The sequence below is a fragment of the Neophocaena asiaeorientalis genome, unplaced genomic scaffold (genome assembly GCF_003031525.2).
Source record: "Neophocaena asiaeorientalis asiaeorientalis breed wild unplaced genomic scaffold, Neophocaena_asiaeorientalis_V1.1 scaffold534, whole genome shotgun sequence".
Taxonomy (NCBI): domain Eukaryota; kingdom Metazoa; phylum Chordata; class Mammalia; order Artiodactyla; family Phocoenidae; genus Neophocaena; species Neophocaena asiaeorientalis.
In genome coordinates, this window is record NW_020172826.1 from 1,936,905 (window position 1) to 1,950,063 (window position 13,159).

At 39.9% G+C, this 13,159-nt stretch overlaps 1 protein-coding gene across 4 annotated transcripts in view; it reads left to right on the forward strand.

Moving 5' to 3' along the window:
• The window catches only part of EGF (epidermal growth factor), a 92,142-nt gene that overhangs the window by 26,906 nt on the left and 52,077 nt on the right, over positions 1–13,159 (forward strand). For all 4 annotated transcript variants that reach the window (XM_024741944.1, XM_024741945.1, XM_024741949.1 and 1 more), the window contains exon 5: positions 532–731. In XM_024741944.1, coding sequence (XP_024597712.1) covers positions 532–731 — 200 coding nt within the window. The remainder of the gene's footprint in view (positions 1–531; positions 732–13,159) is intronic.

Sequence of the window (13,159 nt, forward strand, 5' to 3'; positions counted from 1 at the left end):
TTACCTAACCCTAAACCTCTCCCTTTTTTTTTTTTTTTTTTTTGCGGTACACAGGCCTCTCACTGTTGTGGCCACTCCCGTTGTGGAGCACAGGCTCCGGATGCACAGGCTCAGCGGCCATGGCTCATGGGCCCAGCCGCTCCGCGGCATGTGGGATCTTCCCGCACCAGGGCACGAACCTGCGTCCCCTGCACCAGCAGGTGGACTCTCAACCACTGTGCCACCAGGGAAGCCCTGAAGTCCACTCTTATCCTGTTCCTGATTTCTTCCCTATTTTATTTTCACCACACTTATGTGCTGGGAGGCAAAAGAATGAGAATAGATCTGGAGCTAAAAATCGTATCCTATTAATTCAGATTATGGCTACATAAAGAAAAATTTAAACTTAATATCTGTTTCTAACCCTAAATGAGAAACAATTGAAAACGTAGGTGATTAAAATTCAGACAATAAATTGAAATGAAGTGAAACTCTAATAAGCCTAGAAGAAATGTTCTGCCATTCTTTATGTGGTTTTCCTGTTGTTTTTAGGCACACTATTTTTGCGATGTCCCTTTTTGGTGATCGTATTTTCTATTCAACATGGAAAAAGAAGACAATTTGGATAGCTAACAAGTACACTGGGAAGAATATGGTCACCATTAACCTCAGTCCATCATTTGTACCTGGTGGAGTTAAAGTAGTGCATCCACTCGTACAGCCCAAGGCAGAGGGTGATCCTTGGGCACCTGGTGAGTCATCTTTGATCTCAAACAGAGTCTGGCATAGTCCCCAACTTGCTCAAGATAGATACTTAGGAGTCATCCTTGATTTCTCCCACTGCCTCACCCTCAACTTCCAATGTACCGCCAAATCCTTTCCATTCTACCTCCTAAATACATCTCAAATGTCCACTCCCCACTCCCCCAGCTGCCACCACCATAGTCCAAACAGCCAGCATATCTTGTCTGGCCTATTGTAGCAGCTACTTAATTAATCTTCCTGTTTTCTCCTCTTGCCTTTACATAGTAAATCTGATCTGTTAACCCCCCTGCTTAAAATCTTTCAAAAGCTTTCCTTTGCATTTAGATCGAAATTTAACATTTAACCAGGCCTACCAATATTTGACCAATTTGATCCAGCATCTTTTCCTCCTCCCCTCACTGGACTCTAACACAAGTCTTCCTGGAGTTCTTCAGACATGCCAAGCTCCTTCATACCTTTGGGATTTTGCAGTCACTCTTCTCTCTGCCTAGACTTCTCTCCAGTTCTGAGCTTAACTGTCATGTCCTCAGGTAGGCCTTCTCTGGTCCTCCGAGCAAAGTAGGCCCTTTCACCTCCTATCTTTCTCTCGATAGATATTCACTGAACTCATCAAACGTGGAATTACGTACCACTTTGCTTTCTTTTTGATTTTCTCTCCCACTTGATTATAAATGCCATGCATGCAGGGACCATATCTGACAGATGGATGGATGGACAGATTGATGTAAACCACCCTATATTCAGTGGTTATTTATTTATTTATAAAAAATTAGTAAAATAAATGGATTAACTGAATCTAGTCACAGTCCCAAATTTCTACGTTCAAATGCAGTCTTCTCTGAATTCTGCTGAAGGACGAAGGGAACAAAAAGTGCCCATTGAACCGAGGAAGCATCTTAAGACCAAAAAATGAGGCAGGCTGCTCCGTATAATCAGTGGATTGATTTATTATAGAGTAACTTACAGGGTGGGATTGGAATTGGGCAGACAACGATCTGGAAGCATTCACAGCTTTACTCTGCACTGCCGAGGGGCCACTGGGACAATTTTATAGTTAACCTGGGGTATGGGGGTACGTGCCTGGAAGCAATGTTTATGAATGGGTCACTAGACTCATGGGTGCCAGGAATATGTCAGGGAAGGTTTTCATCATTGTTTGGGGACTAAAAGAGTATAGAGGCCATCTGGTCCTTATGATTATTACCTACAAAGCCCTTGATGACAGAGAAGTGATTCACTGCACAAGCACAGTCCTGGGTAGGGTCAGCAGAAGGACAGGAGAAACTGTAAGGGCCCAAGATGACGTCAGTTATGCTAACAGGCGTACAAATTCCTTCACATATAATCTTTTTTTTAGGTAGACTATTTTGATATGGCTTATATACCACATAAATTATGTTACACTAACATCTGTCTTTATGTAAAAATTTTATTTCAAGAGGGCTTTAAAATATATTTAATTTCATCTGCAACTAGCCTTGTGAGTTTCCAAAATAAAGATGGAATTGTTTGTTTTCTCTTCTTTCTACCTGTTGGATGCCACTAGGATTTGGTAATAATGTGGGACATGGTAGGGACTATAAGTCCCTCCCACAATTAGCATATAAATGGGTTTGTACCTGCCCTCGACATAGCTCCTGAAGAGAGCTGTAGGGACTGAACAGATAACAGGCGTGAGACTGTCAAAGGGAGGTTAGAATCTAGGGGGAATTGACATTGTTATTTCTTATATCCTCAGACAGGTAACTAATAGTACAAATGCTTTTAATCTATTTCTTTAAAAAACTTAGATAGAAACTATAATTTCACTTGTGTGATGACTATACTTTCAATGCAAGAGATGAGAAACTGCAAGGACAAATTCCTAGAGATGAAGCATTTGTTCAGGCAAGTTGTTTTTTTTTAACTCACTTATTTGAATTTAAAAAGCAAGAGTTGTGGTAAACAATTCAGCTGTGGCTTGAGCACAACATTAAAGAACGACAACCAAGTAGCAAGACTATAGAATAGATGGTGACCATATTCCACACATAAAGGCAGTGCATCTGATATACTGCCAGTTACCTTACATGGGAAATTTCGACTCAAGCTCAGATGCAGCTTATTGTCCAAGTGGTGATGAATAGAATAAAATTAGAACCAACAACCATAATACTATGAATAATTATTGGTCTCATTCACAGGAGTTAGAGATATATCATCATCATCATCACTATCTCTTACATTTATATGTAACCTCCTAATTTCCAAAGTATTTTCTTGGGCATTATCATATTGGTTTGCCACTGCAACATTGTGAGACAGAAAGGTCCTCAATTATTGTACTCAGTTCATAATTGAAAAATATGAAGCCTAGAGAAATAGAGTGACTTTTCCAGGATTACACACCTTGTAAATGATGGATTCTGGAAAAAATTCCTGTCTGTCAGTTTAGTGTTCTTTCTACCATAAACAGGTAAGCTCTTCAGAGTCCTTCACTATTACTTGGACTCTTTGGTGGGGAGTTCAAATAGGATATTGAAAGCATGAATTTCAGGAGAAAATCTACAATGATGCACTATAGAACAATGTGGCAAATAATAGAATTTGATTGGAAAGACGGTGCCAGCTGCAGAGCTACAGGCAAACCTGGAATCTAGAAGGCAGTTGGCACCGGAGATACTGGCTTTAGTTATTGATCAAAGGATGGGCTTCATATGAGGTCCAAGTGCAAAGGATTTTTGATTTCAAGAGCACTGTTACTTTGGCTATCATCAAATAGGTTTAAATTGTTTTAGTGTCATGTACAGCAGAAATTCTTTACCTGAGATTTAGGGTTGTGAAGCCCTTGATTGTATATGTTAGATGAAGATATGCAATTGTCCGTCTAGGGAGATGGTACCTAACTTCCATCAGGTTCTCAAAGTACCTGATAGCCTTCACATTTAAAGATGTACTTCTGGGCTTCCCTGGTGGCACAGTGGTTGAGAGTCTGCCTGCCGGTGCAGGGGACGCGGGTTCGTGCCCCAGTCCGGGAAGATCCCACATGCCGCGGGGTGGCTGGAGGTTAATTCCTGCTGAAGAATAGGCTCACAATTGTAGCTCTTCTGGCAAAGCGAACAGTAGTAGTACCTTGGTTTGCAAGGCATTTAGTAGTGAGACTATTTCAGTGAGGAGATAGCTGGGAAAAATCATGTAACTTGGTTGATATTATTTTTGTTATAAAATATATGTATTTATACAAATAAGAGGACCAACAAACTTACCTCATGAAAAATGCCTAAACTATCATTTATCAAAATGTTCTCCAAACACTAGTTCTGTAAACGTTATTTGGAAGGAAGAAACATTTTAGGGTCAGATGATTTAGACAGACTGGGTTAAATAAAGTTAAGCAGGTTGTTTTTTTCTCAAGTGATTTCTCAGAACCACTCAGACGGTTATGTGCACTGTTAATTTCTAAGGGCCGTATAACCTGTGGCATTTTTCTATTTTATTTCCTATGCAGTAGCCTGTTTGACTCCTGAATATATTATTTTTAGTCCAGACCTCTTTCTTGAGATATAGACAAATGAAGGGGTGGGGGGTGGGGGGAACCTGAGGCATAGTGAGAGCTAAGCTGCAGAAAAAAAGTGATTTCAAACATTGGGGATTTATTCATAATATACAAAAGGGAGCAGCCCTGATGAAGACCAAGGAGCAAGGGTGGGGCTTACAAAGGCAAAGCCACAGAGCTCCACCAGGAAGAGCATTGTATCAGTTTAAACAAGTCCTTGTTTGTCCACGGCTTGTCCATTGGGATTGGCTGGTTGTAGAGGAGTTCGAGGCAGCAGGTTGATGAGCCCAAGTCGAGGTAGTAGAGCCACAGTTTCAGCATCAGGCTGGTTTTCTGATGATTCTGACCTATTTCCTGAGAGTAGTCACTCTGGTGCCTTCTCTTGCAGTCTGCTTCCTCCAGGATCAGGGTCCTGCTGGGGCCCCGTCGGATGTACACATTCAGGCTCAGCACAAGTTTCCTTCTCAAGGCCCACATGTTCACCTGCCTTCTGAGCATTTCTACTTGGATTTCTTGCAAGTGCTTCAGGAGCAAAGGAAATAACTGACCCACTCACTTTCCCCTCCCTTCTCCCCAGCTTCTCTCCCTCCAGTGTCCCTACTTTGGTGAGTAGCATTCTACCTCCACCTCGACAGGCAGAAATCTAGGAGTTGCCCTTTCCTCCCTCTTTCTCATTCCAACACCATGAAATCAATCTCCAGCTCCTGACAATTCTACTACCTACCATCTAACCACTTGGGCCCCTCTCAGAGCACTCCATCCCTGGTGTCCACTTAATTCATGTCCCCCACCTCCCTTTTCCATGCTGCAGGGAGTATAACCCTTCAAAACGAAGAACCCAATCGTGTCGTTCCTGGGTTAAAATCAGTTGTCAACTCTCAATTGCCAATAATAAAACCCAGTCTTTTTATCTAACTGGTTCATGGGCTACCCCGTTCATTTCTCAGCTTCCACTCTCACCATTTTCTGCATTAAAGTCTGGGCTGCCGCCATCCTCAAAGATTTGATTTCCTCCAGGGAGGCACGCTTGCTCTCTCCAGCCTTTCGGCATGTTCTGGAACGCTCTTTCTTTTCTTTATTTTATTTTTGGCCACACGGCTTGCGGCTCTCAGTTCCCGACCAGGGATTGAACCTGGGCCATGGCGGTGAAAGCCCTGAATCCTAACCAGAGGGCCACCAGGGAACTCCCTGGGAGCACTCTTTCTGATTCTCGGCAGTGGCTTACTCTTCATCCTCTGAGAAACAGCTCCAATATCACTTCTTTTCAGGAACACTTTCCCTGACCTCAGAGCCTCAGTAGCTATTTGCAGAAAATAGCAGATTTCCCCTGTTACAGGGCACTTATCATGTTTTGCCATAATCATCTGTCTTCCTCAGCTTCCTTTGTCCTATGAGGACACAGAATACAACTCTCCATTGTACTCCCAGTGCCTAGAGGACATTTAATAAACCATAGTTGGAAAAAAAAAAAGACTGAGAAAAACACCCTTTGGTACCCTCTCCCTGCTAAATAATACCACGAGGAGCAAGTTCTAAAGATATTTAATATCTGAATACGTGTTGCCTTTCTTCCATGTTGTAAGCCCCTGCCCTTGGCCAGACAGTCTTCAGCGAGCCTGCTCCCTTTTGTATAGTTATGAATAAATCCAAGTGTTTTAAATCAGTTTTCTCTGCAGCAGATCTTTGCAGCTTAACTCTAGGGAGAGTCTTTTTCAGAGTCTTTTAGACTCTTTTATGCTTCATTCTTTTTCTTCTTTCTTTTCATTAAGTGGTCTAGGTTTGAACCCAGGCAGACTGACACCATGCTGCCTCCCCAGCTACCCTCTCACTATTGTCTAGCTTCCTATCTTAGGTTTGCCTTAATTGTTTTGGTATAACCTGTCATTTGGCATATTCTTGTCTATCCATGGCCTGCAGGTGGTTAAAAGCTTCAGTTTGCACAGATTATGGGGCCCAAACCTTATTTTTTTCTCTTTTAAAAATTTTTTCCACTTCAGGAACTCAGAAAATCAATCTCTTTCTCTCTCCGTCTCTCTCTGTCTCTCTCTCTCTCTCTCTCACACACACACACACACACACACACACTCCTCCTCCTCTGGCGCTCTGAAAAGAGACACAGAGTTGATCTCACATTTTTGTTGTTATGATTAAACTTATTAGACAACAGTGTTCTGGCTGCCCTGACACCTATACTGTTAGAGTTGTCCCTCAGTATCCACGGGGATTTGTTCGGACTCTGGCCAATACCAAAATCCGAGAGTGCACCAGTCCCTTATAAAAGAGTGTAGTATTTGCATATTACCTAACGTCCTTCCTTATACTTTAAATCATCTCTAGATTACTTATCATACCTAACACAATATAAATACTATGTAAATAGTTGTAAATACTATGTAAACAGTCTCTGGCACAAGGCAAATTCAAATTTTGTTTTTTGAAACTTTCTGGAATTTTTTTAAAGAATATTTTTGATCCACGGTTGGTTGAACATGCAGATGTGGAACTCATGGATACAAAGGGCAGACTGTATATGAATCTCATAAGCCAGTGTGGGAACTTCTTTGTATACAGTGTTAATGGCATTATTTCAAGCTCAACATTTAGAGAATTTGCAACTACAGTTTTACTGCTCACAGATGTTCTTTTGTAAAAGGTGCAAACAATTTCCCTTTCTTCTGTGATTCTTTAAAATGTAGATTCCAGTTTTAAGCTCATAAGAGGATTTCAAAAGCGTCTTCTTTGGAAAATGAAGCACATCTGTCATCAACACTGTTTAAAATACTTTGCATTCATTTCATGCAGAAAAATGTTGCTGAATTTCTTTAATTCTGAGAGTTCCTGAAGGAGAACTGTCTCCACCTAGAAGTGTACCTGCTTATGGAAGTGACTAGGGTAGCTAAAACTGCCCAGGTGGGACTCTGATTCACTTTGATTACGTCATTGCTGGGGTTTCTACTGTAAAACCTTGGTTTTTTTTGATGCCTCTAGAAAAGAATCATCCTAGATATATGAATATTATTTTCACATAATTTTTTCTTAAAATGTAAATATTGTGGTAAAGTACACAGAACATAAAATTTATCATCTTAGCCATTTTTAAGTATATGGTAAGGTGGCATTAAGTACATTCACAGTTTTTGTGCAACCATCACCACCATTAATCTCCATAAATTTTATCATCTTGTAAAACTGAAACTCTACACCCATTAAATGAGAACTCCCCATTTCTGCCTGTCCTCGGCCCCTGGCAACCACCATTCTCCTTTCTGTCTCTGTGATTTTGACTACTACTCTAAGGACCTCATATAAGTGTAATCATACAATATTCCTCTTTTTGTGACTGGTTTATTTCACTCAGCATAATGTCCTCAAGATCCATCTGTTTTGTAGCTTGTGTCAGAATTTCTTTCCTTTTTAAGGCTGAATAATAACCCACTGCATGTGTATATCACATTTTGCTTATCTGTTTCTCCTTTGATAAACACTTGGGTTGCTTCCACGTTTTAGCTATTGGGAATAATGCTGTTACAAACATGGGTCTGCAAATATCTTTTTGAGATGCTGCTTTTAATTCTTTTGAACATATACTCAGAAGTGAATTGTTGGATCATACGGTAATTTTACTTTTAATTTTTTGAAGGCTCATTATACTGTTTTCCACAGCGGCTGTACTAGTTTACATTTACACCAACAGTGCACAAGGATTCCAATCTCTCCCTGTCCTCATCTACACTTATATTCTGTTTTCATATAGTTTAAATTATCAGTTCAAACACCCAAAGCTCTGTTATTTATTACAGAAATCTTAGCAAATTATGGATTTCTGTACTTCCTAACATATTTATAGTTATTGACATTTTTTCAATGATGAGGGTCACATTTACAAAGATACACGTCGTTGGGGCAAGAATAGGACTGATTTGAGGCAAAGCTGGGTTTTTTAAAAAATTAATTAATTATTTTTGGCTGCGTTAGATCTGTTGCTGCACGTGGGCTTTCTCTAGTTGCGGTGAGCGGGGGCTACTCTTCGTTGCGGTGCGCAGGCTTCTCATTGTGGTGGCTTCTCTTGTTGTGGAGCACGGGCTTTAGGCATGCAGGCTTCAGTAGTTGTGGCACGTGGGCTCAGTAGTTGTGGCTTGCGGCCTCTAGAGCTCAGGCTCAGTAGTTGTGGCGCACGGGCTTAGTTGCTTCGCGGCATGTAGGATCTTCCCGGACCAGGGCTCGAACCCATGTCCCCTGCATTGGCAGGCGGATTCTTAACCACTGCGCCACCAGGGAAGCCCAAAGCTGGGTTTTTAATGCAGGTTTGCCCTGACACCAATGGCTGCCATGTGAAGTGCCTTTTAAATACTTGGAATGGCTCTTCATCAATTTTCTATCTTTCTTGCTGGTGTCTCTTCTTGCTGGTTTCCATATGCCTGGCTCTGGCCTCTTTAGTTTGAGACTTTTTCCTGCCATTCATTTGTTGAGGAACCCAGATCATTTGTCCCTTAGAATTTCCCACATTCTGGATTTTTCAGATTCTATCCCCGTGGTGTCATTTAACGTGATTCTGTTTTTCCTATACACTGGTAGTTTTAGCCTAGAAGCCTTATCAGATTCAGATTTTTTGCAAGAGTACTTTATAGGTGGCACTGCGGGTAGTACCGCATGCTTCCTAGTGACCATGCCAGAGGGCATGTAGTGGCTGGGTCTCCATTCTTTTTGTGATGTTCAAGATTCATCAGTGGTTCAGGTGTTGCCAGCCTGGTCTGTTCATTATAGAGTTTCCTATCAGCCTTTTGTGTAATGGCTTTACAAGCTATTAATTGTCATTGCTTAGAGGCATTTTTTCATTAGAGGTTTGAAGTAATGACATTCTAATTCTATCATTGCTTATTAGTTGAATAACTTTTCCACATCAGCCCTATGATTTCCCTGAGGAGCATCTTTTATAGGAAATGTAAATTAAATGCTTGATTTAATCTTTCCCTTAATTTATCTGTTTTCAGAATAAAGGGTTAGTGTATCCTCCAGAGGTGACCTTCTTTTAAAAAAAGCATCTTTATAAATTCAAGGATGTAAAAAATATTTGAAATGTTTCTATTCATTGCAGTTATTATCATTTTCACACTCAGATTATGCCGTCTTTCTCCAGGAGGAGCCCTGAGATAAGGCTTCTAGTTGTGGGAAAGATGACCAGTAACTAACCCTTGGTGGTCTAGAATGCTGGGCTGAGGCTGTGCCTGGGCTCAGCAAGAAAGAACATTGGAATCATGTAGCCACTCCTGCTAGTGGGGAATGCACTGTGGATGGGGGTGGTAGCAATGGGAGCGGACGCCTCTACACCTTGTGTTTGCATCTTCATGCTGTGGACTGGCCAAGCTCCTCAGAAATAGGTCTGAAATAAGGAAAGACTGAGTGGGCCTGAGGGGTGCATCTGAGAGTAAAAGGCATTTATTTTTTAACTGCTCAGAGGCTGTTGATTTGTTTACTTTCTTTTTGTTTTTAAGATTTTTTTAAAGTGGTCCATTTTAAAAAATCTTTATTGAATTTGTTACAATATTGCTTCTGTTTTATGTGTTGTTTTTTGGCCACTGATGCATGTGGGATCTTAGCTCCCTGACCAGGATCAAATCCACACCCCCTGCATTGGAAGGAGAAGTCTTTTAACCACTGGACCACCAGGGAAGTCTCTATTTCTTTACTTTCTGATTCTTAGGTTTAGATGGATAAGGATACCAAGTAGCTAAGTTCTGGCTAAGTGATTTTTTTTTTTAAACTATAATTAGGAATTCCAATAGCACAGAATAACCATTCTCGTTTCTTCCTTCTTATTTTCTATTAACAAAGAAGAATAAACTTCTATATTACACAGTTTGGGAAGTTTTTTGGGGAAGGTGAGGGAGTCATTTATTCAGGGAACTCACTAATGAAAAAGACAATAAATAAATAAAACAAAAATCATAGACATTTATAGAAAAATATATTGTATATATAATTTATATATTTTATTATACATAAAATATATAGCATAACATATTAATATGTTAATATATTAACTTTATTATGTATCAGTATATAATGGTCTATATTAATATATAATATGAATAATATAAATATATATATTTCTATAAAAACCCATAATTATATTTTATATATATACATAAGTATATACATATACACAAACACACATATTATGTACATTAAAGAGGTGAGGTCTGTCATTGAAGACTTGAGCTCGAGTCCCACCCCTACCCCTTATTACCTATATGTGATCCTTAAGATACTATTTCGTAATCTGTAAAATGGAAGACAACAATTACTCTGTGTAGCTCAAGGGCTTGTTATAAAAATTACATGTGATAACGTAAATGCTTTATAAAATGTTATTCAAATTTTTAAATATTGGGGGCGCTAAATATTTAGTTAAAAGAATGATTCAAGTGAATGGGTTCAAATGGAAGAGACTAGAAAGGCTTTGTTGATGAGGTGAGTCTGACACTGAATTTGAGGTAGAGAGAAAGGTGTGATCAGTGGAAAGAGGCAAGGCTCGGGATTCCCACGTGTGTTGTTTCAGAAGTGCGCCAGGGTAAAATCTATAGTTTGCTTGGCTATAGCAAAGCTCACGAGCGCTTGTGAGTTGGGCAGTTATTGAAGGCGCTGTTGGTGGTGGACATTAAACTCCATGATTTAGGAGCTTTTAATTTGATCCCAAAGGTAATTAGGCTCCACTGCTGGGCTCTGGGAGGGGGGTTACCTGAGGTCAGCAGCAGCATTCTGAGTGCTAGCTTCAGCCTCATTTGAAGCTAAAGAACAGCAGTTTAAGGAGATTAAACAAAATACAGACCTCAATCCTCTATGTTTTGCCTCTTCCTAAAATGACCTTTTAAGTGTTTAGTGTCTGAATTGGGGTCACATCATCAGCACAGCCATTCAGAGACGAATAGTGATTGCTTTCCTGCCTATGTTCATCATTGAATAGTAATGTATGTTGTTAATAAGTATCATTAAAACCATCGTCAGTATGGGATAGTGGAAAGAATACCGACCATCTATTTGAGTTCTAACTCTGAGGTTGACTGGAAATTCAAGGAGAAACCAAATAAAGGAGTTAAGTTGCAGGTTTCATGATCACAGGTTTTTGTGCATGTATTCCAGATGTTTGTAGCACCGCTGTGTTGTAAACGGCACCAGGTTAGGTGCTATTGGAACTATGAATGTGAATGGGATGCATGCTTTATCCTCAAAAGCTTACTGATTAATGTACATGTATATATAGAATTATGATGATGTTGATAATAAGAACAAACAGAAGAACAGGTAAGAGGTTGTAGAAAAGTACAAAAAAAAGATAAATAACATTGGATCTAGATGAAGAACAGAGCAATTTCCTGTACCCTAGACACTAATTGTTTTCTCCATAAGTCAGTTTGAATCTCCATTAACATATCATAAGCAGGTATTAAGGTTTGAGAGTCTTTAGAGGTATAAATTTAGAGGAATTTACAACAAACATTTGATTCTGTATAGAACCATATTTTTAAGTGAGGGATCTCAGAGAATATCTACTTCAACACTTTTATTTCATGGAAACTGAAGTCAAAGGGATAAGGTGATTTTATGTAAAAGGCAGAACTCAGTTTTCCCAATTCTTAATGCAGTGGTCATCTATCATACTGGGTTTGGAAAGATTTTTATAAGGGATATTTACAGGAAGCATAATCTCTCACTTTTTGGTTACCTCAAGAAAGTAGTAGCACTTTGGTGCTATTAAAAGGCTATTAAAAGGTGCTATTAATCAGGCCTTTCTGGATTTTTGTTGTTGTTAATTTGTAAATGTTATAAAAAATACAGTTAAAACAATCACATGTTCTTTTTCAGAAATTTGAATTAGATACATTTTGTCTCCAGTACATTTGTGAGTTTCTGACTTTAGTCCTTTACTTTAAAAATTGGAGTCATTTTGTTTTTAATTTTCTTAATTAAAATTTTGATATGTGAAGCATGCAAGAACATGAAAACAATGTTACTAAACATGCATAATTGGCATAAAAACAGTGGACAAGAAACAAAATTTTTGGAATCAATATCCAAAAACTATTCAGTGTAGGGCTTCCCTGGTGGCAGAGCGGATAGGAATCTTCCTGCCAATGCAGGGGATACGGGTTCGTTCCCTGGTCTGGGAAGATCCCACATGCCACGGAGCAACTAGGCCAGTGCACCACAACTACTGAGCCTGCACTCTAGAGCCCACGAGCCACAACTACTGAAGCTGTGCCCCTAGAACCCGTGCTCCGCAACGGGAGGGGCCGCCCCAGTGAGGGGCCCGTGCGCTGCGGGGAAGAGTAACCCCTGCCCACCGCAACTAGAGAGAGCCCGCGCACAGCAACGAAGATCCAACGCAGCCAAAAATAAATAACTTAAAAAATTTTTTTTTAATTATAAAAAAAACTATTCAGTGTAAATCTTAACTGACTTAGTTGATAATATTCCAACAGTATTAAATAATTGTGCATGTAATTCTATCAAGAGATCTGAATAAACAAGTTTAAAATAACTGAAGAAATAACACAGATTAGCTAAAAGGAGGCATACATAACTGAGATGAAAGTGGGATATTCCATTAGTACTTTAGGTCAGTGTCTCTCAAAGTGTGGTGTAAAGACTCCAGCGTCAGAATCATTCCAGAATCCTGTAAGAGTGAGCCTTTCCCTTGATGTATCAAATCAGAATCTCTGGAGGGTGACATGCCCTCCAGGTGGTCTCAAGGTACATTAGGAACATTTTCAAGGGGGCAAGAATACGTTTCCAATGTGTGATGCTTTGTCGGTCAAGAAAAGTGTTTAGTAACTTGAAGTAGAAGGAGAGGGGTAGAGTCAGAGTGAGGGGCACCTTTCT